The 25589-nt window shown below is 49.7% G+C and overlaps 6 protein-coding genes across 6 annotated transcripts; 3 read left to right on the top strand and 3 right to left on the bottom strand.

Moving 5' to 3' along the window:
* Positions 1-219: 219 nt before the first annotated feature.
* BDR25DRAFT_340640 (uncharacterized protein) lies at positions 220-4182 on the top strand (the record flags this gene model as incomplete). Its single annotated transcript, XM_033693528.1, has 4 exons — positions 220-365; positions 403-795; positions 870-1177; positions 1997-4182. The coding sequence occupies 4 exons, from the start codon at positions 220-222 to the stop codon at positions 3724-3726; spliced, it is 2577 nt and encodes an 858-aa protein (XP_033551876.1). The 3' UTR covers positions 3727-4182.
* A 2213-nt stretch (positions 4183-6395) lies between these two features.
* BDR25DRAFT_351518 (uncharacterized protein) lies at positions 6396-10828 on the bottom strand (the record flags this gene model as incomplete). Its single annotated transcript, XM_033694865.1, has 28 exons — positions 6396-6607; positions 6649-6797; positions 6825-6991; positions 7043-7079; positions 7141-7307; positions 7353-7386; positions 7428-7443; positions 7506-7554; positions 7679-7733; positions 7771-7858; positions 7883-7942; positions 7978-8011; positions 8038-8191; positions 8243-8500; positions 8538-8755; positions 8781-8812; positions 8856-8968; positions 9031-9112; positions 9183-9446; positions 9518-9607; positions 9677-9696; positions 9805-9863; positions 9898-9984; positions 10020-10059; positions 10129-10292; positions 10380-10413; positions 10442-10579; positions 10614-10828. The coding sequence occupies 28 exons, from the start codon at positions 10826-10828 to the stop codon at positions 6396-6398; spliced, it is 3036 nt and encodes a 1011-aa protein (XP_033551875.1).
* Positions 10829-10901: 73 nt separating this feature from the next.
* On the bottom strand, positions 10902-14213 carry BDR25DRAFT_351517 (uncharacterized protein; the record flags this gene model as incomplete). Its single annotated transcript, XM_033694864.1, has 21 exons — positions 10902-11105; positions 11133-11190; positions 11245-11419; positions 11520-11712; positions 11765-11803; positions 11890-12109; positions 12157-12267; positions 12296-12332; positions 12365-12584; positions 12628-12785; positions 12821-12904; positions 12942-13006; positions 13042-13098; positions 13140-13216; positions 13252-13284; positions 13339-13463; positions 13525-13685; positions 13710-13791; positions 13873-14065; positions 14095-14101; positions 14158-14213. The coding sequence occupies 21 exons, from the start codon at positions 14211-14213 to the stop codon at positions 10902-10904; spliced, it is 2355 nt and encodes a 784-aa protein (XP_033551874.1).
* A 1061-nt stretch (positions 14214-15274) lies between these two features.
* Positions 15275-17247, top strand: BDR25DRAFT_113627 (uncharacterized protein; the record flags this gene model as incomplete). Its single annotated transcript, XM_033683615.1, has 3 exons — positions 15275-15700; positions 15749-16467; positions 16579-17247. Coding segments are annotated over 3 exons (1683 nt in total), but the record flags the coding sequence as incomplete, so codon positions are not given.
* An 820-nt stretch (positions 17248-18067) lies between these two features.
* Positions 18068-19986, bottom strand: BDR25DRAFT_384551 (sugar transporter-like protein; the record flags this gene model as incomplete). The annotated part of the gene is made up of 6 exons (XM_033697880.1): positions 18068-18695; positions 18750-18778; positions 18818-19538; positions 19589-19671; positions 19708-19795; positions 19861-19986. The coding sequence occupies 6 exons, from the start codon at positions 19984-19986 to the stop codon at positions 18363-18365; spliced, it is 1380 nt and encodes a 459-aa protein (XP_033551872.1). The 3' UTR covers positions 18068-18362.
* A 1260-nt stretch (positions 19987-21246) lies between these two features.
* Positions 21247-23272, top strand: BDR25DRAFT_255572 (cytochrome P450). The gene is made up of 4 exons (XM_033686362.1): positions 21247-21527; positions 21689-22322; positions 22373-22937; positions 23004-23272. The coding sequence occupies exons 1-4, from the start codon at positions 21293-21295 to the stop codon at positions 23115-23117; spliced, it is 1548 nt and encodes a 515-aa protein (XP_033551871.1). The 5' UTR covers positions 21247-21292; the 3' UTR covers positions 23118-23272.
* The last annotated feature ends 2317 nt before the right edge of the window (positions 23273-25589 follow it).

The following is a 25589-nucleotide window of genomic DNA, read 5'->3' as shown; positions in this document are numbered from 1 at the left end:
CCACATGGATAGAAGACGCAGTCTTGCAGATCTGAATACGGCAACTGACTGGTTCTTCTCGTTTAGCATTTGGGGTTGTCATCTAGAGAAAAGAGAGGTCTGCAAGAGTTGGGGCGCCTCGCGTTGTGAAAATAGGGAGAGGAGTGCATCCCGAGGACATGTGCCCGGAAAGAACCAGACACCGATTGACGGGAGTGGCAGTTCAAGTACCCACCCAAGATGGAGGGTAGATCAATCGGGTGCAAAGGAAGCGCTGGCGCCAAGTTGAAGGTCATCAACCAGCCGCACGACGCCTTGCTGCAACGGATGATGAGACGAAAGCCATGCGATATTTGCAGACCGGGAGTCCCAACTGGACGTGAGATGTGAGTTCACGTTCGGTGGCAAGGGATGACTTTCCAGACCTTTGCGTTCCCCGAAGCCGTCGCCATTGAGTCGAAGAGAGAGAAGACAGGGGAAGGAAGAGCGGGTTTGGGGAGAACAACCTTTGCCTTACGAGGCGCGGAAGTCTCCAGAACCAGGGCCTTTGGTGGAACCTAAAGAGGCTGATCGGTGTGATAGGATTCAGGGCCTAAGAAAGCGCACAGTGGCTGGAGAGGCGTGGGGACTCGGCATGCCGTGCCTGTGTTGGTTGGCCGGGCCGGGAGTCTGCCCAGGAGCTGATTCGCAGCGCAGGCGACAAACGTTGAACGATGGTGAAGGAACCGGCGGGCGTGCAAGCGAGGGCGGGCACTCCAGGCTCAACGGCGATGGTGGAGTGGCAATATGGATCTCGGGGCCATCGCTCAGAGACTGGTGGGTGTGAAGATGACAACAGGTTATGGCCGCAGCTTCCCTCATGGACAGATGTTGCTTTCCTGCTTGGGCAGTCGTGCCTTCCTTCGTCTCGCTGAAGGAGGGCGCCACCAGCGCTCGTCGCAATCTTCCGCGTCGGACGGGTACTGGCGCTCTCCTCGTCCTCATTCACCCCATCCTCCCCCATCCTCTTCTTCCACACAACGAAAACACCCACAGATGGACAACGAACTCTCATCCCCCCTCCCCCCCCGTGCAGAACGGGATGCGATGCAATGCGATGCAGTGACGCCAAATATTTGGTCAGTGGCCCGTGGCATGTGCTGTGTCCGACAAGGCGGCACCACCGCCGGCCCGACACCCGCTGGTCCACAGAGGCCATGTCAGCCCTCAGCGACCACACCCCCCATCCATCCCACCGTCTCCACCATCCCTGACATCCCCTGAGAGGCATCTGTTCAGCCCCTGCTGGGTCTCGCCCCCCATGGCCAAAAGTAATTCACGCCAATGGGCCAAGGTGTGCCGATTCCCCGGGATGCCTTGCATGTCACCCGCAGATGCGCTTGCGCTCCGCACGGCATGCAAGATGTGCATCCCCGCTCATCATGACCTCTTCCACAAGCACCCCCAAGACATCCTTCCTGCAGCCTTTACGGCTGACGAAACAGAGTCGTTTTCTCATGTCTCTGGGTGTCACCACTGCCAGCCTCTTTCTTCCCACTGCTTCCACGTTGCAGAGCGCCAAGGTATCAACCTTCGCAGCAGGCGACCACGCTAGTCTGTACTACTCCAACCCCGGGGTGCTGCGGCGAAGCAATTTGGGACTCCGACCTTCTTCACTTCATCATCTCCGCTCCGCCCATTTGACTCTGCAACCGACGTTCCACCTTCCTCCACCCGTGACATCGTGACGAAATGGGCAGTGACTTGTTCCGACTCCAACGGGACTCGCTTCCGTCATATAGCAATGCCAGTCGCACACCCCGAACCACCACCCTTCATTCACCTCCACAAACGACGCAGCTATCTCCATCCCCCATTTTACCCACCATTCTATCCCCAATTCTATCTCTCAATCCATCGTCCAATCTTCTTCTAGACTTCTCATCAGCGAGACCCTCCCCCTCTTTCTCTTCTCCCGCCACAGCAGAGCGGCTCGGCTTTAGCTCTAGCTCTAGCTCTAGCCTTACACACCCGCTAGTGCTAGACGTCGACCGTGACCCACGCCCACAAACCGCCTCTGCTGGGTCACGTTGGACAGCAATCAACGGTCTAGCTCACCCAGAGAGGCCATCGGACTCCCTAATACATGTCACATCAGCAACGACGGCGGCTCACGGCTCCTGCAGCAGCCCAATTCGTGACGAAATCGAAGTGTCTTCGTCTGGGCAACGTCATTTCCACCGCCATTCAATTTCCCGGTCCAGTGTGCCCCAGTCTCCTCACAGCGCCAAAGATCAACCCAGCTCTTCGCCACCGTCAGCTCGAATATCGTTCAATGCTATCCGCCAAGACTCAGCCGTCTCTGAACTCTCCGACTGCATATCACGCCCAAAACAAGACCCGCCTGCACTAAGCCCGTTACTTCCCGCATCAGCGATCAATCACATTCAACCAGCATCCTCTACCTGGCTATCCACTATTTCTGTTCCATACAGGGCGTCCTCCACTCCACCTTCGCTCTCCCAGTCACTTCCCAGTCCTAGCAGGAAATTCCCACCCCTTAATGTGGATGCAATAAGTTGCGAAACTCATCGAGCAAATGACCAGCCGAAACCGGCCCAGTTGAACCCTGACTTGAAACCTATTTCCAACCAGATGAAAAGGGAGAAGCGCATGTCCTACCCTCTGTACAGGCAGCATCCTTCATACAACGCCCCGCTTCAGCAGAAATCAGATGCACGATCGTACCCAGCAGGTCCGAAGGAAATCGCACCTGGGTCTTCGACATCATCGTCTACGCAGACAGACGACTATCTGCAGCGCCCACGGTACGTTCGATCTAGTCAGCAACCAATCACCATCCCTCCAATTACACTTATCACAGGCTCAACCCAGCATTCTTTGGGCCCAAACTCCGTGAATCTACCAGGTCCTCAACTTTGTGGCGCCAGGGTAGTAGCTCCGGTCGAAGATAACAAAGACCAGCACAGCAATCCGATATCAGGTCTTGCACCCCGAGCCCATACTTCAATCTTCACTGCTCCATCCCCAATTAAACAACCCCATCAACCTTTCCCTCTGGCCTCAAACGAGAGCACTCAGCCAAATTACCAACAGTCGCGTTACCCCGCTGTTACACAAGCCAATCATAGATCGCCGCCACCCACTTCGCTTTCCCGAGCCCCAACACGGCCGCCACAGTCGCAAATGTCCTCAAACCATGACCACACACTGTGCGGCAGACCATGGAGGCCTTCAGCACCTAAATTCAATCCTAATGATACCACCCTCGTTCCAGTTCGCCCAGTTGAAACATTAGCCGAGTCCCTCAGATTACAACAGGGGCTGTCCGATATGTGTCGAAATCATAGTCAAGAACAAGCTCGAGGATGCCTTTCACCGCCGCCTTCGGACAGCCTCCGCGGCCTCACTCTCAATCTTCCACAAAGAACCCCTTCGACAGGATCTGAAGGTGCAATGAGGAGCAACAAGCGGAAGGAACCGTCCGATCCACCGTCTCAAGGCCAATCGCAATCATCGAAGGCGCCTAGAATAACTCCTTCTGAATCAACCCCGGAACCAACCCTTCCCTTGTGCTTGGCTCGAATACTCGGCCAAGGCGATCCACAGCCATATGTAAGACCGCCGATGGACTGGACCAACATGTGGATGTCTCCACAGGACATTCCTGATGGTGAGAGCGAAACACCACCTAGGCGAAGCAGGTCGAAGTCGAGGGAAAAGAGGTCGAAAGCGGCTGGAGGGTGACAGTGACATTTAGCAACCTGGCTAGGGCAGCCGAAAAGAGTTCTCCGGTTCTGACCCAGCCATCGTAGTCTCAAACGACGCTTCCGAGCCCTACGATAGGTAGACACTTTCTGTGTAGGCATGCTTGGACGCACTCGAATCTCCATAGCTCGAACCTCGCACCTTCGTCATCCGCTTCCCCACGCTCAGACTCCAGTATTCTGCCGTTTCAATCTCACTTCTGGATCCCTACCCTCACAACTACACCCATTTCGCGTCATGTACTCTCTCACGCACCGCACTCCGGCTCCCGGTCACTCGGGCGGTGATAGGCTTCGTAACCCGAAGCTTTTTATGTAGACTGGCGTACTGGAGGAGAAGCTACTGACATCTCCTCGTTCCTGGCAAAAAATTTCACGCCCAGTCAAGCATTTCTTGTCTCCGAGTAACCGAGGCTGCATTAGCTTTCTTTTCATCATTATCCGCGATATTTTAGGCCCGCATCGTTTACATAGATGGAGATGATATCCCTCCATACGTAACATTGGGTTGTGTGCCAGGGTGCATTAGTTCGGTTCCTGTTTCGTGTCGATTATACCCTTTCGGTTACTGTCAGATAGCACTTTATAGCATGGCATCAATACTTCGCTATGTATCTTCTCCGTAGTTTAAAGTGACCACACATCCGAGTGCGAACGGTGCTCTTGATATCGAAATTTTGAACAACTTCTCGCCCTCCATTCCTATCTTCCACAGTACACGATATATTCATCGCTTGTTCCAAATAGCATGCTTCCTTGCAATTGACTCATTCGCTCCGTGTCCCTATAACCATGATCGCGACCAGCTGTATAATATGTGCAGCGGTGAGAGACTGGAAGGTTTTAGGGAATTACACCTGTCTTTTCGTTCAGCTTGGTTTTCCGCATGCCACTATTATGCACAAGACTTCCAGCTCTGCCATGGCAAACTCCCCTACTTTGCTCGCATGCATTAATGTCTAGTCAGATACTTTCAAAACTACCCTCCCTCAATGCCTCACTCCAGAGTGTGCGCACCAGCATGGTTTACAGCCACTAAGTTTCACTACTCAATGTCGACCGTCATCCAGTACTTCTTAGGTTACAGATGCATGCATGCATGCAGGGACAGTAATCAATCTACGTAGTATAAACAGCACCCAGATGAGACGAGACTGGGGTTTGCAGGCCGAAATCGAAACATATCGAGCCCAGGTAGATAAGAGCTGAGCTTCGTGGCAAGGTCTAACTCATCTTAGAACGCTAGCCCCCAGCTCGAACACGGAGAAAGGAAGGAATTGGAACGGGAGGGTAGGTTCCTCGGCCTCAGACTGAGGATTTGCAGAGGAAAGGAAAGGGACCCTAGGAGCGATGGTACACGTAAGGAGGGGGTGTGTAACAACGCAGCGGAAGAACCGGGGCAGGGACGCTGGTGGGGCATGCGCACGGTTCAGAACGAAGGCGGAAGATTGTGGCACGCTGGGACAAACTCGCACAGGAAGTTTCTCAGGGGGGGCTGCAATTTCTGTAACTACATGGTCGTTTATGCGAAGGGGTGGACGTATATATGCACGATTGCCTGGAAATGGATTTGGTTTGGTAGTGGTGGAGATCGAAATTCGTAAAGAAAGCATCTTTCTTGTGCAAGAGTCGCGTGTCACACCCTTTCTCCCCCTCAACTCTTCTGTTAGTACAGCGCTACGTAAATCAAAGGTATACAAGCGGTTCCGCTAGCATATGTAGCAGGTACTTAACCGGAGTTTAGCTGATCATCTACAGATCATAGGTAGACAATAAAGGATTGGCTATGCTGGCTCGTCATCGAACATGAGCGGTGTGAAAGAGAGGACTAGCATTCGGGAGGCGACTATATGGCTTGCAAATATTGGCCGAGCCTGGTGTCATAGCCATCTCAGGGCCTCGAGTTGGAATCTGTTTTTTAAAAAAGGTGATAGGCGGTGATAAGCAGGGAATCAACAACCCCGGAGGGACAGGCAGGAGCTCTTTCATGGTCGTCTTTCGACAGTATCGTTTGGTTGGTGGAAACTCAAAGCAAGCTTATGACCATTGACTCATCCTGCAAAGTGTGCTAATTCTCGCCAATCGAGCCTCACCGGTCGGCTCTCACCAGTCGCTGTGCAGAAGCTGGGCGAATGTTGCGCAGTACATCGAGGTGTACAAGCCCATAAAAACAACTTCACAGCGCATTGCAATATATTCTTGTGGAGGCTTCCGGATTTTAGATCGCTGGACTAATCCATATTTACTCAAGAATACGGATTCATCGTGTTTCCCAGGTTCAACACGAGCACAATCAAGTCTTTTTCCGGCCACTTTCCCGCTTTCTCCGCTTTTGAAGGCCTTTATCAAGAGAAGTCTGGGTTTCCTAGCCCATGTGAGGTCCATCAAGTGTCGCTTTCGGATCTGCAAGGCGACGCGACTTGGAAAAGCGGGCATCGACGCGAGAAATGACACGTATCGGCATGTTGCTCCGCGAAGCAAGAAACCTGCTGCGGGGACGTGGGGTGCATGATGGAACACGGGTCTAGAAGTCAGGTTGAGATATGAAGCGTAGACAAACCGTGGGGTTGATCTCGGAACCCCTTAGAGTGCTTCCTAGAGCTAGCAGATACAGAACAGAGACCTGTCTCCATGCTGAACCCCCAGGATCTAAAGACTTATCGTGTAGTGGGCCTCGCAGCCAGCCCATCTAGAAGTTGCCTGAGTATTGAACCGCATCATAATGGAGCTGCAGCGGTATACCCCCAGCATATACGATGCGTCACAATGCTGAAAAGCTCCATGACACGTCAAGCCCTTAGTGTATGTCTGAATGCATCGTAGAATGTCCTTGTTGCATGCGTATTTATTTATTTGACGTTCTAGAGGCATCGTCAGGACGTTGTTATATCCTTGAATGTACTAATGTATTGGTGGTTGTTGAGGTAGATGCAGGCATTCTCCCAGGTAGAGGAGTGCTCAGCTAGTCTCTTTGTTGGCCTTCGAGATGCAAAAGATCGGAACACTAGTGGCGAAGTGACTGGATAGAGATATGTGCATAAATCAGATATCCTAGCATGTCGTCGTCTGCCTTGTGACTTCAAGGGTGAATTCGCCGAACCATGAAATCCTTTGATTTCCGTTACGGAGCTACCCGCTCGATACTTGTGAACTCGGGGAAATTCGATGGCCTCCAATATGTACAATGGGCCTTCAAGGCAAGGAGAAGTGCGAGCAGGGTGCGGTCGCAATGATACGGAAATCATCTACAACCATGAGCTCCACTGGAGGGGTCATTGCTAGCAGCGGAAAGCCACCCAAGCCCCCCCCTTTCGTCCGATAGTTAAGTGACCGCTACAGCGCTGATGATCTGTTGCTCTCTGCTAGGGGTTAAGCAGAGGAAGTGATTCCCTACCCTCTTAATTGGAGCTTCGTCGCTCTAATTGTATATATCCCCTGCGCGCTCGGCTTGATGGGAGTAGCCGCTTCAGGACGACTACGATTGCGGAACGCCTGTGAAGCCTGCCTGGATGTGCTCATCCGAGAAGGATTCGCTTCGGAGAAGAGTGAATAGATCGAAGTCTACACAACAAGAGGTGATACAGAAGGAGCGCCTGCATGGCTGACCCTAAGGGAAGCCAGGGTCCACGGCCCGCGCCGACTGAGATCTCCTCCGAACCCGTTCGCAACAGATATCGCGACCTAGGTAGTTTTGTTACTATATCATGGGTGGCATGTTTGCAAGGCCATGGGAGCAGTCAAATTGTGCGATATTCTGACCCGTGAGAGGTTTCTCCCGCTTCCCCGTGTTAACATCCTTACTGCTTTGCTACAGCGAGTGATCAAGCCGGGATATGACAAGGAAGGATTTTAGTTGTAGGGCAAGGGTCTTAATATTAGTCCTTATAATGTCTGCGCCAAAGGGTAGAGCCGGAGGTCCAGCGAAAGGACACAGTTTTTTTTTTCGGGCTGGCGGAGGAGCGCGGTGCGGTAACCGCAGGTGTCGGGCTGTCATTTGCGTGGCGTGAGCGGGAAGATAATCAACCGTAACACAGCATTCTCAATGAAAACAAAAGTGTCGGGAATCAACCCAATTTGAGAAAAGCTTGCATGGTGTTGCATCAACTGAGGAGCTCAAGGTGTGTGATTGGAAGAACGCGAAAAGCAAAAAACTGGGTCGACAATTGAAATCCTGGACGCTGAGATTGAAAAGTTCCCTACCCGATGAATCCACGTTTTCACTCTCAATCACTTGCATCGTTTATTTCTCCGGGGTCTTGTACCACCTACGAGACATCAGGCCCGGTCACACATCGTAAATGATAGCGGAGGAGAGCGCAATACGAGCCTTCCTGGGGGAAACTTGTCTGTTGGAAGGAGGCAATGCCTTCGGAGTTTGGATCGACATTTCACCAGATAAATTATTGCTATAAGTTTTATGCGACTGGAACCGAAGTTGGAGGAGACTTGATCGGAATGGCCTCGGGGCTAAATTGCCTAGCTTAGGGCTGGGTCACGTCAAACCGACGGACGAAACATCAAGGTTGCTAGCCATACCTACGGACGACGCACATTGCGCTGCTGGTACGTCTTCAGGGGCCTTTCCTCGCGACAGAGGATCCACCTCGTTACAGAGAACCAGGCTTGCGGTGAAACAAGAACTGCCGACTTCTGGCCAGCAGAAGAGGCATGATACACGACGCAAGGGGTCTCCCGCGAGATTCATTCGCAGTGAGAGGCAAGCCGAGATGCACTCAATGTTCTCGGCGCAAGGACTAAAGATGAATAAGATTGAACATTTTCTGAGGAAACGTTGAGAGGAAGCGTCGGGGTAAAGCCCGCAAGGATTGCAGACGCTGGTACCTAGCAAGTCGAGGTTCAGTTCGAGGAGTCCTATCAGTTTCTGTTCGATCTTGAATTAAAAACAACCATATTTCAAACGAATTACCTTCTTCTATTCCTGATATATCTGCCATTGAAAACGGAGATAGATAGCCAGATGCAAAAGAGCGATCCAGATAAGCGACCCTCTTGATCGGTTAGCGTTGCGTCGACCATTATTGAAGGGGCGCTAGTGGTGTGATCATCTCCGAAAAACCATCCGTTAGAAAGAGGGATTTGTTGTCAGACAGCTCTCGCTGCGGTGTAAGTCTGCGAGCAAACAAATGTTCATGGAGGACGACATCTCGGCCTTTGAGGCGACATTAGCGAGAAGGGGCCAGCGAGCGCGATTGGCGGGCCGACTTGATTGGGCTTAAGGTACTATATAATGCAGGGTGGCTGAATTAAATCGAGAGCCTTAGACGTGCCTTCCTGGTCGACCCTAATGGAGTGGCGTCCCCCTAAGTTTGAATTCGCAACAACATTACCTGAAGGGCCGATCCTTCCTATGGATATCGATAACGTTAACATAAGTAGCCTTCGTTATAGTCTTATTATAGTATATTTATCATTTACTACCGAACAGCAGGAATAGAAGTCCTCTCCGCTGGGACCTAAGACGAGGACGTTCCTCGCCAATGAGACAGGGTGCCTTTCGGTAGGTGGAGAGCACGAAGCCAACCTCTTCTGCGATGATATTGATGGAGAAACAAAGATGGGAAAGATATCGATGGCAAATTTGACGTTTGAAGTTCGCATCCGATAATCGCTGACTAGGCTGAAATGGGGACGGCGAGGTTCTCGGCACGTGATCTTGTGAAAGAATCCATAGATGCAGCGCTTCCAAGAGTCCAGGACTTAGAGTAGGGGAAAAAAATGAGCTTTATATTTTAGTCCCTTGTAAAGTCAACTAAGGCAGTTGATTTTATAAATGTTCCATAAGTTCACTACCCAAAACGCCGTCGACGAAGGCAACTCCACGAAGTCCCCACCAGGAGAAACTGAAGAGAGCTGTGCAACGCATCTAGTTTTTGCGTTGTATACTATATAACGCGTACTAGCTTATATACATATAATCGCATAATTCGACCTGGAATCCCCGGGGCTCACCCAAGGGCCTTAGCGTTCTTGTCTCTCTCTTCCTTTATTCTTTAATGCCCTTTGCAGTAGAAAAATTTGAGGATGATAGGGTGGGAACGAGGGTGATTGATTCAGCAGACGTGTTTCGCTGCGAAGATTTTCCTCTTCTTCCGTTGCCTAGATTCTCTCCCGGCCACCAAATGCACGAAACTGGCTTAAAACGCAATAGGTTCGTCGTTTCAAAGTGGAATCGAGTTGTCTTAGTGTCTGTACTATGATTTTCGGTTCCTAAGCGCTTCTAGTTATGATCCCACACCTTCAAGAGGCCCTGACTTGATCCAAGTCTATTCCAAGCATTTTTGAACACGAGAACCTAAGTCCTCAGTATGAGCAATCAATATAGGCATAAAGAAAATTTATGTCGCAGCGTGTCCCGAAATACGGCGGAATAAGAGTCTTAGAAGAACGTAAGTGTGGTCGAGTCAAACCGTACTGGAGTTTGAAGCTTTGCGAGACATCTATGTATTTATCGTGCAGACGAATCCATACGTAAATTATATCCTGTTGCATTATCGAATTGCATATATCGCCCCCTCGTTTGTGTATCTACAATCCCCAATCAGCGTCTCCCCCTTTTCATAGAAAAATAATCAACATTTCGATTTAAGTACCTGCCTTCGTTCCTAAACGAACAGCCCTCCTAGGCTTCTGGTCACTCAACCCCTTACTTGCACAACAGTAGCCTTAACGCAGACAATATAAACGCAAAATATTGACAGGTACGTGCTGCCATCCATAAACGGATGCCAAAGAACCTAATTCCCTCCGGATGCTCGGTATCGAAAGTGGACCCGTTCGAGGCAGGCAGGGATACTCTTTCTGCGCCTGGGTTTCTAGCAAAATTCATTGTGAGCATTCTGAGCATACAAATAAGCTGATTCGATATGTCCGTAAGTGTGGGGGAGACATGTAAAGGAAAAGTGGTCGGGCAGGTCGGCTTCGGGACCATTGAACCGTTCACAGGAGTAGAGCCTAAGATGATAGGGGGGTTGGGCCGTCTTGTAGAGGGCTGATCTGTCTCCACGATTGTCAAAACCGAATTGCTGCAGCGGTGATGGGGACAGACGGCGAGTGGAGAGCATTATCGTTTCGGGTGCTGCTCACCGATCGTGCAGGATTTAGATTAGTCGGAGCTTCTAGTGTGGAGGAATTCTCTTATGGATGTATAGTAGAGCATCTTGGTGCTAAGATTCGCGAGAAGGGTCGCATTGCGGTTTTCGCCTTCAGATCGTCTAATTCGGCGGCCTGGAGTATATGGTGCTTTACAAAGTATGCAATAGCGGAGTGCAGGTAGGGCAGCACCGTGATTGCAAGACGTTTAGTTGTTTCTTTCGTCCTTTGCCATGCATCGGAAGTTGGCTTCCGCATCCTCCTATCTTTTCAGACCTGAACCTCCCTGCGCAGTAACCGGTGTTCAATGCGAGAATCGCGATGATATGCACAGCTAGGGAGAGATCTGGCTGCGTTAAGTTTAGACCTGCAGAGTTCCCATGCTGACAAATGCCCAATCAATGTGAGACTGGACGGTTGTCCTCTAGCCAGACAGGCCCATGTCCACGGTATTTCAACATTTGTGGCGATCCAGGAGCCACGATGTTGGGTCATTTCAAGTTGAAATCCCACGAGGCAGATTTCCGCCTTAATTTGCCGTGTTTGGTATCCATGAAGTGCGCCTCAGCGGCACATGTCGGTGTTGGCTTCTAAGCTCATTCGTATTGGGCAGTAAGACAACGATCAGATATGCGACCGCAGTCAATTGGTCCTATGACTGACTAAAGTGGCTAGACAGATTGGCGAGTAGAGAAAGTCGTGGCGAGGTAGAGCTTGGACGGTGTTGTGAGCTGTGGGGTGGGCCGGGTTTCAGGTCAGCGCGCGGTTGCGAAACGAGGAACGCGGGGGGGCGAAAATACAAGCCTTCAATACTAATAAGGCAAATGCATCTTCGGGTCATAAAAGCGAGAGAATGCTCAGTAAAACCGACCATTCCCTATTTTTCTACATTTTCCAATCAGGGAAACCCACGGAAAGGTGGTTGGTAGTCTTTCCGTCCATTTACACTGCCAGATTCGGGGAAGTGAAGGTTAACGGGGTGTAGCCCATTAATGTCTCAGTAACCTAAAGCTCTTCTAATATAATTGAATACTGGCCGGTTCTGATAGTCACAGATCCCGTTGTAGGAAGCTATATCAAAAGAACTAGAAATGCTCCATGCATTGACAAGGCATAATAGTTGATTGTGAGTAGTTGAACCAAGCTTTTTAGCTCCATGCGGAAATAGTGGATCTAAAACTTGTCGAGGGCTTTGCGGGAGGCATTCCTTCGGAAGGTTGTCATCATAATTCTGGTAGATCACCCAGGACACCCTTGTGACTGCATGATGATCTAAATAAAGATCCGTACAAGGCCCCACAGTAGTCGAGGAATATCCGTTACCAAGGCAGCTAGAACATACCAAGGTATCAAAATGTGGAACTTCTCAAAATCAGGCTGCAAGCGCTTCGCTGAGCGCCTAATGAGCTCGCTTGGATTGGCGCACTGCAAGAAAGAACCAACTTCTATTCAAACCAACACCGAAAAAAGTGAAGCCTGGTCTTCGCGAACGACTCGCATACTTTAACCTAGCCTTATGAGAAGATGCAGCAAGAAAACGCGTTTGGGGGATTCATCTAGCCTCGTCTGAAGTATGTCTTGGCACACTTCAGCACCTGTCAATGGCCAGCGGTGTAGGCAGGCCGTATCATCTATCCAAAACTGATTTCGTGGGGGCCATGAAAGTTGATCGACAAAATGGCGTTTTCCCCGCAAGGCAGACTTACGCCCAGGAAACGGGCTGTTCGTCTGAGTACCGAATATTATGCAGTGTTGTAGTTTAAGGCCACACCGTGCACTTCTGACCCAGGATGCTTGCGCCACAGTGTAGATAGGGAGCTGCTGAATTCAGTCTCGTGACTAAACTCTTTGATATTCCGTCGAACGTAAATCCTGATTTGGGACTGTCACCGAAGGTAATGAGGCCGACGACGCTGGTGCACTGCAATGCTAGAATGAGACAAGGTCTATAGCTATACCCTTACGATGGGACGGACGCAATTGGTGATACATCACCAAAGGTACGCAAAAAGATTGTTGAATTCTTGAGGCGGCGGGGTGTTCACATTCTTCAAGGGTTGGCATCGGATGACGACGGGCGAAGACTGGTTTCCCTCTTTTGCGCTAGGCCAGTTCGGTGGAGCCCGTTGTCGATCCACCGAATGTTGCACCTTCCCCAACCTTATTCAAACCTCCTCTTATTCACCTTGGATGATCATACACAGTTCCGCGCGGTGTCTGAATGATACATTCTAAATACCGTCTTTATCTTGGTCATCAGAAAACTGTCGGCGAGATTCTCACTTCCCGCCTCCGTTGATCCTTGGCAGGGGCTTGGCATAAGCGGTTGTCCGTCGCGTCCGCCAACTTATCCGTTCCGCCTTGGAAGGCATTCCTACTTTCTGTTATGCTCTACCAGGTCAAAAGCCCCGGTGGAATGCTCCTCCCCCTTCACCGGGCCAGAAGCGGCGTGGTTGCGCCGCCGAGTGGCAGTTCAGATGACTCCTGTCTTACGCTCTCGCATGTCAATCCGCAGCTCGGCCTTCTTTCGCACAAGGTTGCGATAATCGCTCCATGCGGGTTGTCTCTTACCTGACCTCATGAATTCCTTTACCGTACACCGAGCACCTGTTCATAAGGTCTACATTGAAGCCCGGGCCAGCGCACGCTCTTTGGCTTTTAGCGGCACGGGCTGCATCATAGACCCGACATGCACTAAAATTGCAGCGGTATTGCACGCCCTCCACCAAGTGTCCCTTCGGCCTCAGAAAGAATTGGGGGCTATTCTTCAGCTTTCCTTTGCAGGACCCAGCCAGAATGCGAAGTCTGCCTAATTGTGGAGCAGTCTGTCTTGCATTGCTTGAGGAAATTTACCCATAATCAGGGAGTTCCCAAAGCTCACACAGGGCAACAAAATTCAAGACCGTAGTAAGAACCTGGAAACCATGATGTTTCGCTCACAGCGGTTGGCTGTGCTTTCGAAAACCCATGCATAGCACACTTCTAAGCTCCGTCGGCTTGTAAGTTAGTTTCGCACTTGCATGGAAGCTCGTCGAATAACTGATTAAGCCGCTAAATGAGGCTAGAGCAGAAGCTAAATCTAGTTGAACATCAAGGATTTTTCCTAGTACTTTCGATTTCACGCGGAGCGGATTCGGCCGTATGTTTGTTTGTCTAGTCAGCCCATCACAAGGGCCATCACAGTCCGATTCAGCAGCTAGGATGAACTGCTATGCCAACCAGACGCCAGAGGCCGCACATCCACCCTATAATGCGCCAACGGGAGCAAGTTCTAGTTTCCCGCATCAATTCAGAATCGCACAAATTTTCTAGACCCATAGGAGCTGAGTCGGTTTCCTGCCTAAGGAAATTCTTCATCTAAGCAAGTTTCCCATTTTAAAGTTAGGGAACGTGCGCCGCCGCTTTCTCCGCATGGTCTGTAGCTTCAACTACTGCATTAAACGTGCCACCGGGCTGTTAAATAGAGCGTTAGTTCCGGTGCCCAAAATAGCGAATGGTTGGGGCGTAACTCAGCCTGGCGCTTGGAACCTTCGCCGATCACGTGATCGGCCAAAGCTGTCACCTTTTCGCACGAGAGACAGGCGCCGATGCTCCGATCCGATCATTTATTCCCATTCATCACCATACATATCCCACGCATGAATTCGCACGAGTTGCGTTATACTATTCCAATCCGCATCGTTTCCCACTTTTTCGTCGCTAACCGCTTCTGTCTCCATTTGTTTGCTAAAATCAGCTTCGCGAACACAATGGCATCAAAGTACGAGAGCCGAGCAGATGCGCCAACGATTACGCGCCGAAGACATGTCCTAGCTTGTGCTAGATGCAGAGCAAGACGAGTGAAGTGTGATAGAGCACAACCGGCATGTTCAAACTGTGCAAAGGTAGGCACGTTGTGCCAGCCAGCACAGCAACAGACATCTTTACCCCAAATTACCGTTGCACCACGGCCAGGCAAGCCAAAACCTGCTGATAATGCCCGGTTATCGAAACTCGAGGATGAAGTCGCCCGATTATCAAGAGAGGTTGACAGCTCAACTGGGGAAGTCTCTCAAGATGTGTCTCCCGTAGACACCGGTGATCAATGGCCCCTCGATGCACCCGGAAAGCTTTTTGCTGGGGCCAGTAACAGGTACTTCAGTCCATGGTCATGGGCATCTGTGGCTGAACAGGTCTGTATCAACACGGCCTCTTGTTCTCGGTGATTGCTAATAACTATGCAGCTCACGGATATACAAAGCACTCTTCAAGCGAACCCCGGCGATAGAAATGTAACTAAGTCTCCTGCCTTGCAGAGATCTAGTGTTCGCCACTCGATTCTATCAAACGAAAGCCATGAATCACCACCTCTAGACGATCAATTGCATGACCTGCTTCTTAATATCTACAGTCATCGGGTAGACCCGCTGATACGAATACTACACTGGCCCACCTTTCTGAAACGATGCCGGTTGCTCCATCCTCTAAGATCATCTCATTCTCGAGCCTCACCAGTCTCGCACTACCCGAGCGCCTATTTCCCCAACCCGTCCTTTGGCACCTCCGACCCAGGAATAGTCCCGAATCCTCACACTGTACCATCTCAAGGGCCACCTTCATTCTTTAGCTTGGCCACCTCGTCAACACCTGATGATCCTTTTCTCGCGCTTCTATCTTCAGTCTATTATGCTGCTGTTCTGTCCGTAATCAACAATCCATCTTCCCAAGAACTAGGCCAAAAGTTCAACCCGCTAACTCTCGCCCCAACCTTGAAAAAGGAGGTATCAGACAGGATACTCTCTCTTGACGAAGGTGTGATCAAACACCCATCCATTGAGAATCTCCAAGCCTTAGTCCTCTTTCTGGTAAGAAGTTAGCTGTGGGGTCATGATTTAAACTAACAAGTTTGGTAGTCGGTCGATTCAAATTCATTCGATCCATATGTGCAATGGGTTCAGATCGGAACAGCAGTGCGTACGGCCCAATTTCTTGGCATTCACCGGGATGGGACAAGCTTTGGATTAAGCCCTATTGAAGTTGAAGTGCGGCGCCGTATCTGGGCCCAGATCTGCATACTTGACGCCCGATTTGCGGAACTTCTAGGTTGCGAACCTAGCATCAGTGTATCCTCGTATGATACTTGCCTTCCCTTAAGCATATGCGACCGGGATCTTACCGAGATCGACGAACAACAAAGAGCATCGATACAGGGACAAGAAAGAAAATTCAAGACTCTTCAGGAGATCGAACAAGAACAGGAACAGTACTCGCCCTTTTCGACCATGACATTCACTTTAATAGAAGCCGAGCTAGCTCGGTTGATGACTCAACTTTTCGGTAGCCGATACCGCTCTCGCGACTCGATCTTCCTCGGTTCGGTCCAGCCGGGTCAATGGGCCCCGAGTGAATCCGCACTCCAGTCGGACAGAGTTCGTTGGATCAGACGTCTTGAGCATCGCTTCGAGACTGTTTACCGCCTCGATAGCCTCGATACGACGAATCCTATACAATTCATGGTGTTGGAGACAATGAGAATTAGGATAGAGCAGGCTAAATTCGCTATCCGTTTGATGGAGTGGAAAGATATACATGGGGGGCCTGGTGGACTGGGAGGTGCCCCTGAAATGACCCAGTACGTTCTTCTTTCCTTGTATACCTTATCCACACTTTTGTTAGCCTTAAGGGAGACCGTGTAACATCGATGAAGGAAATTGTGGACACCGAAGTTAATAAACACGTGCAGCCTTTTTCGCGATGCAATTGCCTTGACCTCACGGACGCTAGCTCTTTCCAACCGGTTCCCCACCTCGCCATATAGTTGGTATATAAAGCGTCTGAAAGAAGCTTACACACCTTCATTCCTCCTCTTCGCCCTTACATCAGGAGGCACCATGGATCAAGGGGATGTGGCTCTTGCGTGGGCCGTTCTAGACCAAATATTTCCAGTTGATTCTGTGGGACGAGCACAGGAACAAGGCGTCGAACAAAGCCCGCTCGGTGTTCTCTTAAGGCGGGCAAAAGAGAAGAGGGAAGGCCAAGTTCGATTTCCTACTGCGCAAGACTTCCGTCAACAGGCGATGGAAGCTGCCGCTGGCAGTAGCCATCCCAATTTCTCTCCAAACGTAAACCCGCATCCAGCTGTGACACTACCTACAAATTCAAGCGGTATGGGAAACTTTCAACCTGGAAATCTATTCGAAGATTTTGACTCCATCATGCAAGATCCGCTGTGGTCTCCTGGACTTCCAGGTGCAGATGATGGATACGAGCCTTGGGTATGAATTTCTCCTTCTTTCTGTTGTCTTTTACGCTTTGTCTCCCACCCCTTCTCTCATATTTATTTTTTACACTGTCAGGACGTTTCTATTCCCCCCATACAGGCTTACGGCCACTGGCCTTGCAGCCTTGTTTCCATGGAGGGAACATGGCTGACAAGGTTTCTGTAGGGGCAGCATTGGCAGCATTGATCATTTCTCATCTTAGGATTTCCCGCCATGTAACCGCCTTTCAATTTAAATGTATCTTGTCCGGTTTAGGACATCACCCAAATTAACCAGCTGGCAGGGTATTCAGGATTCAAGAGCTCCAATGACGAGCATTCCCCTCCGTCCTCGATCTTGGGCCTGCGACCAGAATCACGCCCATACAATCTTAGAAAGTCGGCCCGATGCGTCTAACTTCGAATCCCAACCCGCCTCTACCCACTCGATTGCCGTGCAGAATCCAGACATACTAATAAGCTCCGACCACTCTGGGTATCCTGCTTTGATGCAGCCTTCACAGGTAGCGGCGTTTCATGGAACTGGTAATATTACATCGGGCCACCACCCACCATTTGTGATCAACTACCGACAAGCGGATGATGAAGCCAGAGAACAATACTTCCATGAGTGGCAGCAAAGCGCTATACCTCAGCAGCAGCAGCAACAACAGCATCGATCCACGCAACTACCACGACATCGCGCAACAGAGCTCAGACCGGACGAAGCTCCACGGAAAAGGTCCAAATCAATGATGTCCTCAACTGAGATGAAATACGTTTATTCCCATATACCAAGCAATTCTCCCGATTCAATCGCCCGACAAATTAGCGGACTTCGACCAGGCCAGCTTCTAAGACGATCCGCCACCGGTCCGAGCGAACGTACAGGTTGAAAAGCCAAATGAAATTTTTACCTTTTAAATGGACCGATTTGTGTGAGCTACATTTAGACAATTACCCACTATAGACCTTGTTTCATCCGGTACTTAGTTTTCAACCGTACCATCGACTCCAATCAAGGCGTTTTGTGTCAATAGATTAAATGACACTCAAAAAAAATTTTGAGCAGTGGTGGCTAAAGACATCGTAGAGGGGTCCGTTTAGGTGAACGGCCTCTGTTTCATTCTTGTATATACTTATTTTGCCTTGTTTCACAACCTTTTCATTGTAGACCTTTTGAGTATTTCTGTCTCCATTGCCAAAGCATTCACATCAGTTCTTTATCGCCACCCGATGAAAACACTAATTACCTTCGCCCAACATCTTTAAATTTTGTCCTCGATGAAAATATCTCCCTTCAAGCTTCCTTCGCCTTCGTTTGGGCTCAAGCTGCCACTCCCAACGGCTAGCCCTTCGTTGTCGAGCTCGGTCATGTGTTCCAAACTGCGGCCACGAGTCTCTCGCAAGAAGAAATAGACGTAAGGAAATCCGGTGACGTTAAAGACAGCAAACGAGATCCAGATCTTCCAGCCCACATTTTCAAACCCAATTGGGCCAGCATAGACAGTCAAGAATGCCATCAGCCATTGCGCGGACATACCCAGGCCGACGCCCGTGTGGCGATGTCGGAGGGGCATGGTTTCAGATATATAGATGTACTAGAACCAACGTCAGCCGGGTGATAGCCAACAATGGAAGAGGGCGGCCCGTACTGGTTGCGGCGCCCAAGTCGGGCTAAATACTAAGAACTAGCCGAATAGCATGGCTGCGGCCGCCGAACTTGTAGCTTTGGTATTTGCTGCCAACAGTCCGACGAACGCGGTCATGAAAACAGACTGCAAGGCAGATTCCCACAAAACCCACTTGCGCCTTGCGCCTTTTTCGCAAAAAATCGATCCGGCGAATGCACCAACTGCAAGCAATGTCGTTGCAGCACCCGAACATACGGATGCTGTGGTGGGAGCAAGGCCGATGTATACTTGGAAGATCGTCGTCATATAATGAAAGATCATGTTGATACCCATGAGATACGCAACTCCGACCAGTACTACTCCATCGCGGATACGAGTCACCGCCTTAGTCTCGGACTTCTCGATGAAGAAGTCTGAAAAGCTCAACTTCTCCCCGACTTCCTGCTTTAACTCAGTCTGGATCTCTGATGCAACCTTGTCTGCAAGGTGATTGTCCGTATAGATTTGACGAAGAACTAGGTTTCCTTCATCTAAGCGATCTTGAAGGAAGTACCATCTTAGCGAGTCGACGTTCAGAAAAATGAGAAGTATTGCAAGCAGTGACCAGATGATCTGCATCGCAATCGGTAGGCCCCATACAACTTGTCCTTTCGTATAGGTGAAGCCGAAATCGATCCAGTATGCACATGCAGTACCGGTACACGCAAAGCCCATGAGAATACCGACCAGTGGACCTCTTTGCTTTAAGATACCGGGGGTTTCTGCGATGTATACTGGGCCTGCTGCAACAACAAGGCCATTGCCAACACCCTTTGAGACCTGTTCAGCAAAATCCTGTTGCTCCTAGTGAGGCTGCTCACAATCAAGACACGACAGGCAATGAGCTGGCTAGTGGAATATGTAGATGTAGAGATGATGGTTCCAACGATTTGAATGGCAGCGCCTATCATGATCTAGACTCGTCGTCTGACGTGATCACTCCCTGGAGATGCAGTGATACAGCATCCGAGCCAAGAGGCCAATAGGAATGAGGCTACGACCATGGCAGTTGTTGTCGTGTCTGGCACCTGCGGATGTTGTTAATCACGCGTAGTGTATTATCTGCAGCGATCCATATAGAAACCTGGAATACCTTCATAGTGGATTGAAAGGCGGGTGTTTGCAGCACGCCTCCGAGTACACCTGCATCCCATCCATAGGACATGAATCCCATACGGACACCCCAAAAGACGAGCGTCGGATTGATTTTCGTAACCATATTGCCCACTGTCAACCGATTTGGAAGGAGAAGTTCTCAAGGTCTTCGGGACGACGGGCTCAAGATGACAGAGAATTCCTAGCAGAATGGGAACAAGCAGGATGTAGGTCCAAAGACAGGAGCAATAAGTCCTCAAATTTGATGAAAAGCAGTTGCAGGAATCCCAGGAACTGCAGGCCAGGATGTGGGATTCAAAGCCGATGAAAGGATTGGAGATTGTCCAGGATACAAACGTCCGGGGCCAAGTGACGGGGATGAACGAGCGAGGTGCACATTATTACCAGCATTGCTATTTTAAAGGTCTCCGGCGCTGGAAGCACTGGTGGCAATGCAAATCGACCCTCCATTCACTGAAGTGACATATAGTTTGTCTCCCCTTGAGTTAGGGTATTCTCTCTATGAACCGTGTTGGGATGAGTAGTTACCTATGATATAGCTAGCCATCGAATGGCACCGAAGTTTGAAGCTCGTATGGGGATCCACAAATGGTGCAGACATGCATCTGTGCTAGGATAGTCACATGCTGTGTTCGGGCGTTCACCGATCGGCATTCAGCCTTTCCACACCAAGACTAACACATGCACCTTGCTTTTTCGCAACCCTCGACAGTCCTGAGGCCCCTTGATGGAATGGACCCTGCACAATCCGTTATCCAGGCCAATACCATCAGTGGTTGCCAAACCGACGAGAGCACGAGCACCGCCGTGAGCGCAGACTTGATAAAGCTAATTGACATGCGTGATGGCATAGTTAGGAACGGTGAGGAACGGTCCGTGTGCCTCCCCGAACCCACGGGGATGGTTCGAAGCAGGGTTCATCCACTTAACCGACTTCTCCGTCGCAACTTTCGGCTCGGGGGAATTGCAGGGTACTACCCTGTTTCCAAGCCTACCTCCTCAATGCCATTACCAATCACTCCTACACCGCAATGTCCTCTTCTGAGGATCGTTGCCTTTCCGAGCAGGTTGTTAAGACCCATGCAGCCATCGGGCGTTTTTCTGACAAAGTCTGACAGCCGCCACCAGAACTCCACTCATCAGCACGAGCACGTTAATCCTTGCAAGTTGTACTGGGACAACTGAATCAGAACGATGATCTCTTAATTCTCATTTTGGACCCTTGAATCACCCCTCAGGAGCGTGGAGCTGCACCTTCAGGCTGCTCTAGTTGCTAGCATGCGGAGTGCGAGCGTGCCCAGCGAACTCATAAAATTTCCCCTCGTCATTTCGCTGTTTTCTCTCAGCCTCGCTCCAGTTTCCTCTTGTCATTGCCTTCTAACTTTTCAGAGATTAAACTCATTCTAAATATGGGACTCCTCAACACCTTCAATATCGAGGTCACGCTCTTAAATATAGCTACTACCTTTTGTGGCGCCATCTTTGCTGCCCTATTTTCGCGTATATTCTACAATCTTTACCTTCATCCTCTCTCAAGATTTCCTGGACCATGGTATGCAACTTCATTCTCCATCGTCGGAGCCATAATCTCGGTCAAAAAGAAGGAACCAGAGTTTTTTATGTATCTTGTGAAGAAGTATGGTTGTATGTGTGCCTAACTCCAATCCTGCAATTCCATGAATCCACTCCTTTTCATTCTTTTCATTCTTTTCTCCGATATCCTCGTCACCAGAATTTACGCCTTTCGCCCTGCAGATATTAAATGCAGTGTAACCAGGGATTTATCACGCGCTGACATCATACAGCCGACGGCCCTATCCGCATTTCGCCAACTATGCTGCTGTTTCCCCGCCCATCCGCACTTAAAGATATCTACTGGGATCCAAAATGCAACATGAAGTCGGGTCTGTACGGAACCGGGGCGCTGGGCCCTCCACATCTCTTCACGACTCTTGATGGTGAACAGCACAAAGCACTTCGGAAGGCCCTGTCGAATGCGCCATGGACTATCGGCCAGCTCAAGAATACATGGGAACAACGGTTTGATGACCAGGTGAATCTATTCGTAAAGAGGATGAACGAGCATGCTGCAGCCAAACGAACAGTATGCTTGTCTGACAAAGTCGCTGAGTTTGCTGCCGACATTATGAGCATGATCTCTTTCACGGAACCGTTTGGGTGCGTCGATAACCAACGGGACGAGAAAGATATTCTGTCTAATTGGCGCAAAGGTCTCGACTTCTTTGGCTTCGTCGGACGGTTTCGTTTCTTCAGAGAGAAAATTATCAAGCTACCAGTCGTCGGTCTCTGGTTCTTACCTGCTATCTCCAATGACTCCGGCATGGGATGGTTGATGTGCGAGGCTGACCGCCAAGTTTCGAACCGCGAGAGGCAGAATGCTGAGAAGCCTTTTGACGGAAAGCCGGACTTTATGCAGCAGTGAGTTTCTGCTCTCCTGCTGATTTTACCGTATGGCTAACATTATCAAGCTGTCTTGACGCCCGTTACTCCGATGGCTCCCCCCTAAGCCCCACGCAAAAACGAGCCCACGTTACGCTTCTTATTCAAGCCGGTGCTGACACAACTGGCACTGCTCTCGGCTCCATCCTCCGCTTCCTCGTCACCAACAAGGACGCTTTCCACCGCGCCCGGGAAGAGATCGATGCCGCGGATAACGCCGGCCTCCTCTCCACTCCAATCCTATATGAAGAGACCCGCCAACATCTCCCATTCTTCGCAGCTTGTATTAAAGAAGGTCTCCGTCTCAACCCCCCTGCCACTAACCTTTTCGCTCGTGTCGCACCTGTAGGCGGGAAATTCATTGATGGCCATTTCATCCCCGAGGGCACAGAAATTACCTCTCACGCCTACGTTGTGCAAAGAAACAAAGCACTTTACGGCGAAGATGCGGAACAATTTAGACCGGAGAGGTGGCTTGAGAGTGAAAAGAGGAGTTTTGAATACGAAGCTGCGCAATTCACCTTTGGGGTTGGACCTAGGGTGTGCCTTGGGAAGGATATTGCGGTAATGGAGTTGTATAAGCTTCTCCCTGAGGTCAGTCCTCCTGTTCCCAGTTAACATCTAAATTGTGGATTGGAACAATGGACTAACTTAACGCAGACAATTCGCCGGTTCGATATCGTCCTTGAAAACCCTGGTAGATATGTAGTGGCTGGAGGCGTAGCCTACAACCAGGACTTTATGGGCAGGCTTCTTTCGCGGAAAGCTCATTAACTCGCTCAAATTCACATATTACCATATTGGCGGTAGGAAATATGGTTGCGCACCATACGAGAGATACTGATTTTTCTTGTTAAAGTCCTGCCAGGAAGTCCATTGATTTTCTGAATAGTGTCTTCTCTCACATACCAATCTAGATTCAATCCGTCATTACCCCTGTGTTGAAGAGTCGCACAATCCTCCTCAACGTCTCAGCTCGAGCTCGTGGAAACTTCATTTTTCTCTATATCTCTAATCGTCGTAGATGTATTCGTCCCTATCACGAACAATTTCACCCACTTTTTCACGCCCAATAACGTCCATCTTGGTGATATTAGGAAAACTCATTGACATACTCCGAATATAGGTGCTGTTATGGCAAGCTGTGTCCTCGGCATTAGGCAGGGCTCGCCTCAGCGCCACTACGAAGTCAGGCTGTATCGCGTCCAGGATAAGGGGCCCCGGGGTTTGATCCTTAGCTTGTTGTTGCAGCTTGCATGAGCCCCACAGTATGTATTTGTCTACAGCAATCCTTTAGGATTTGTGAAAGAGGCACTGTTTAGAGCAGTTTGGTTAGATTTGGAAAGATTCCCAATGGGCCAAGCATTGAAGAATAGTGAACAAGGTTCTGCCCGTGCGGATTTGAAGCCGACTTCATATCTTAGATCTACTCTCCATAGCTCAAGTTGCTTATTCGACCGTTTGCTTGTGCAATTGCGGGGCTTTATGCTACGCTTAGCCCTCTGTGATCGGCAAAGGCCACGACAAAGAAAGATATTGGGCCGAGCTGCAGCCGAAAAGCACATTGACACCTACCCTCACAATCGAGAACTCGTGACGATCCTTATCTTAGCAGGTCAGCAGTTTAATAACACTTCAATCATTCATATAGCAATTTAATCTAACCTTTCTTCACCTCTTCCGAGCCGTTGCGATAGGCAGATGTCCGTTTTATCCTCCTTTCACCCTCTCCGCTCAATTAGTACCCTAGAACATCGACGGAGCTGCGTTTGGCTGCAATATCTACCTGACAACAGTACCTTCGATAAGAGTTTCATGTTACACTGCATTATAAATGGGTCGAAGAACTTGGCGAAGATCATCATGGTGTTCTCGAACGCGGGGACGGAGATTCGTCAGTGCGATTCATCCCCATGTCAGCGGGCCCCCACTAAAGCAGCAGAATGTGCGGGCTATGCAGAACGGGGTTGAGATGTGCTGACCGGTGTAAGCCTTGACAAAGACGTTTATCGTTTGTTCATAATAGCGAATCGGGGGTAAGGTTGCTTTTCTAGGGTGGTGAAATTGTGCTTTCTAAGAGTTCTGCCATGCCTTCCGGGGTCAATTGGCACGATTAAAAACCCTGGAGATTTGCACTCCTGCACACTCTCCACATCCATCGCAAAACTTGCTTTCGCATTCAATGCGGCTACCACCACCTTCCTTTCTCAAGAGCAAAAGAAAATAGCGGTTAGCTGTAGATCCAGTCCACAAGGGTCATCCCACGACGCCGGAAGACCCAAACCAACGGTTCCACAGGTTCAAGCGGACCACAATGCCTCTCCCGCCGATCACCACTTTCAATACATCCGTCTCGTCTCCGCATCTACCTCTTATGCCTATCCTTAACTTCATGGTAACGATCATCGATGGCTAGTGGGTGGAAGGGTGGAACGAGCGACGGTTTCTGCGACCAAGCTCGAGTTCTCGGCGGCACTTGCGGATGTGAGATGGTGAGATGTCTGAGACGTTTTGAGGCGAGATCAGCGCTTCCAACGAGCCGTAGTACTGTACGATTGGGCGATTTTGAGGCCTGTACGGGTGAGATTTTGAGTACGTTCGTACGGTAGGGAGGAGGAGAGGTAGGTGTACGTATTGTAACTGTTACAGCTCACGTGATCTGTACAAGTAGTACAATTTAATTAAAGTACGTTGTACTCTAGTTAAAACAGCTAATATTATAGGTCTCTAGAGACGCAGGATTAAGGTCTAAATAGCTATTAAATAACTAACTAGAAGCGTTAAATCTGCACTATAAGCCTATACCTTTAACAGCGTATAATTGCCTTATAACATAGTCTTGTTCTTTACGCAGTAACCTAATTGCGCTAAGGGCAACGCCTCTTTTAAGCCTAACAGCTATATATTATTCTAGTTAATTATAAACTTAACCTTAGTGTTATAATTGCAGTCCTTTAGGAACTACTGCAACTAATTTTTAGCCACAGACAGTGTACTATCGCGGGATAAGGCAGGAGACGTAGTGTAGAGGGCTCTTTCTGCAGCGTGCAAGACTGCGCTAAATTTGCAACAGAGGTATCTAATTAACTAGATAAGACCTGTAAGGCAGCAAGGCGCGTAGATAGATAACTCTGCAATAGAAAATAGTTAGTAATAGGCATTTTTAAGACAACAGATTGCAGATAGATAGATTAAAAGATGTTGTCCTTGCGAAACTTTTAGCTAATTAGAGCTCTAGAAACCCTC

This window comes from Lindgomyces ingoldianus (genome assembly GCF_010093535.1).
Source record: "Lindgomyces ingoldianus strain ATCC 200398 unplaced genomic scaffold BDR25scaffold_6, whole genome shotgun sequence".
Taxonomy (NCBI): Eukaryota; Fungi; Ascomycota; class Dothideomycetes; order Pleosporales; family Lindgomycetaceae; genus Lindgomyces; species Lindgomyces ingoldianus.
Note: the sequence above shows the minus strand (reverse complement) of the source record. Positions and strands in the feature narration are given on the sequence as shown.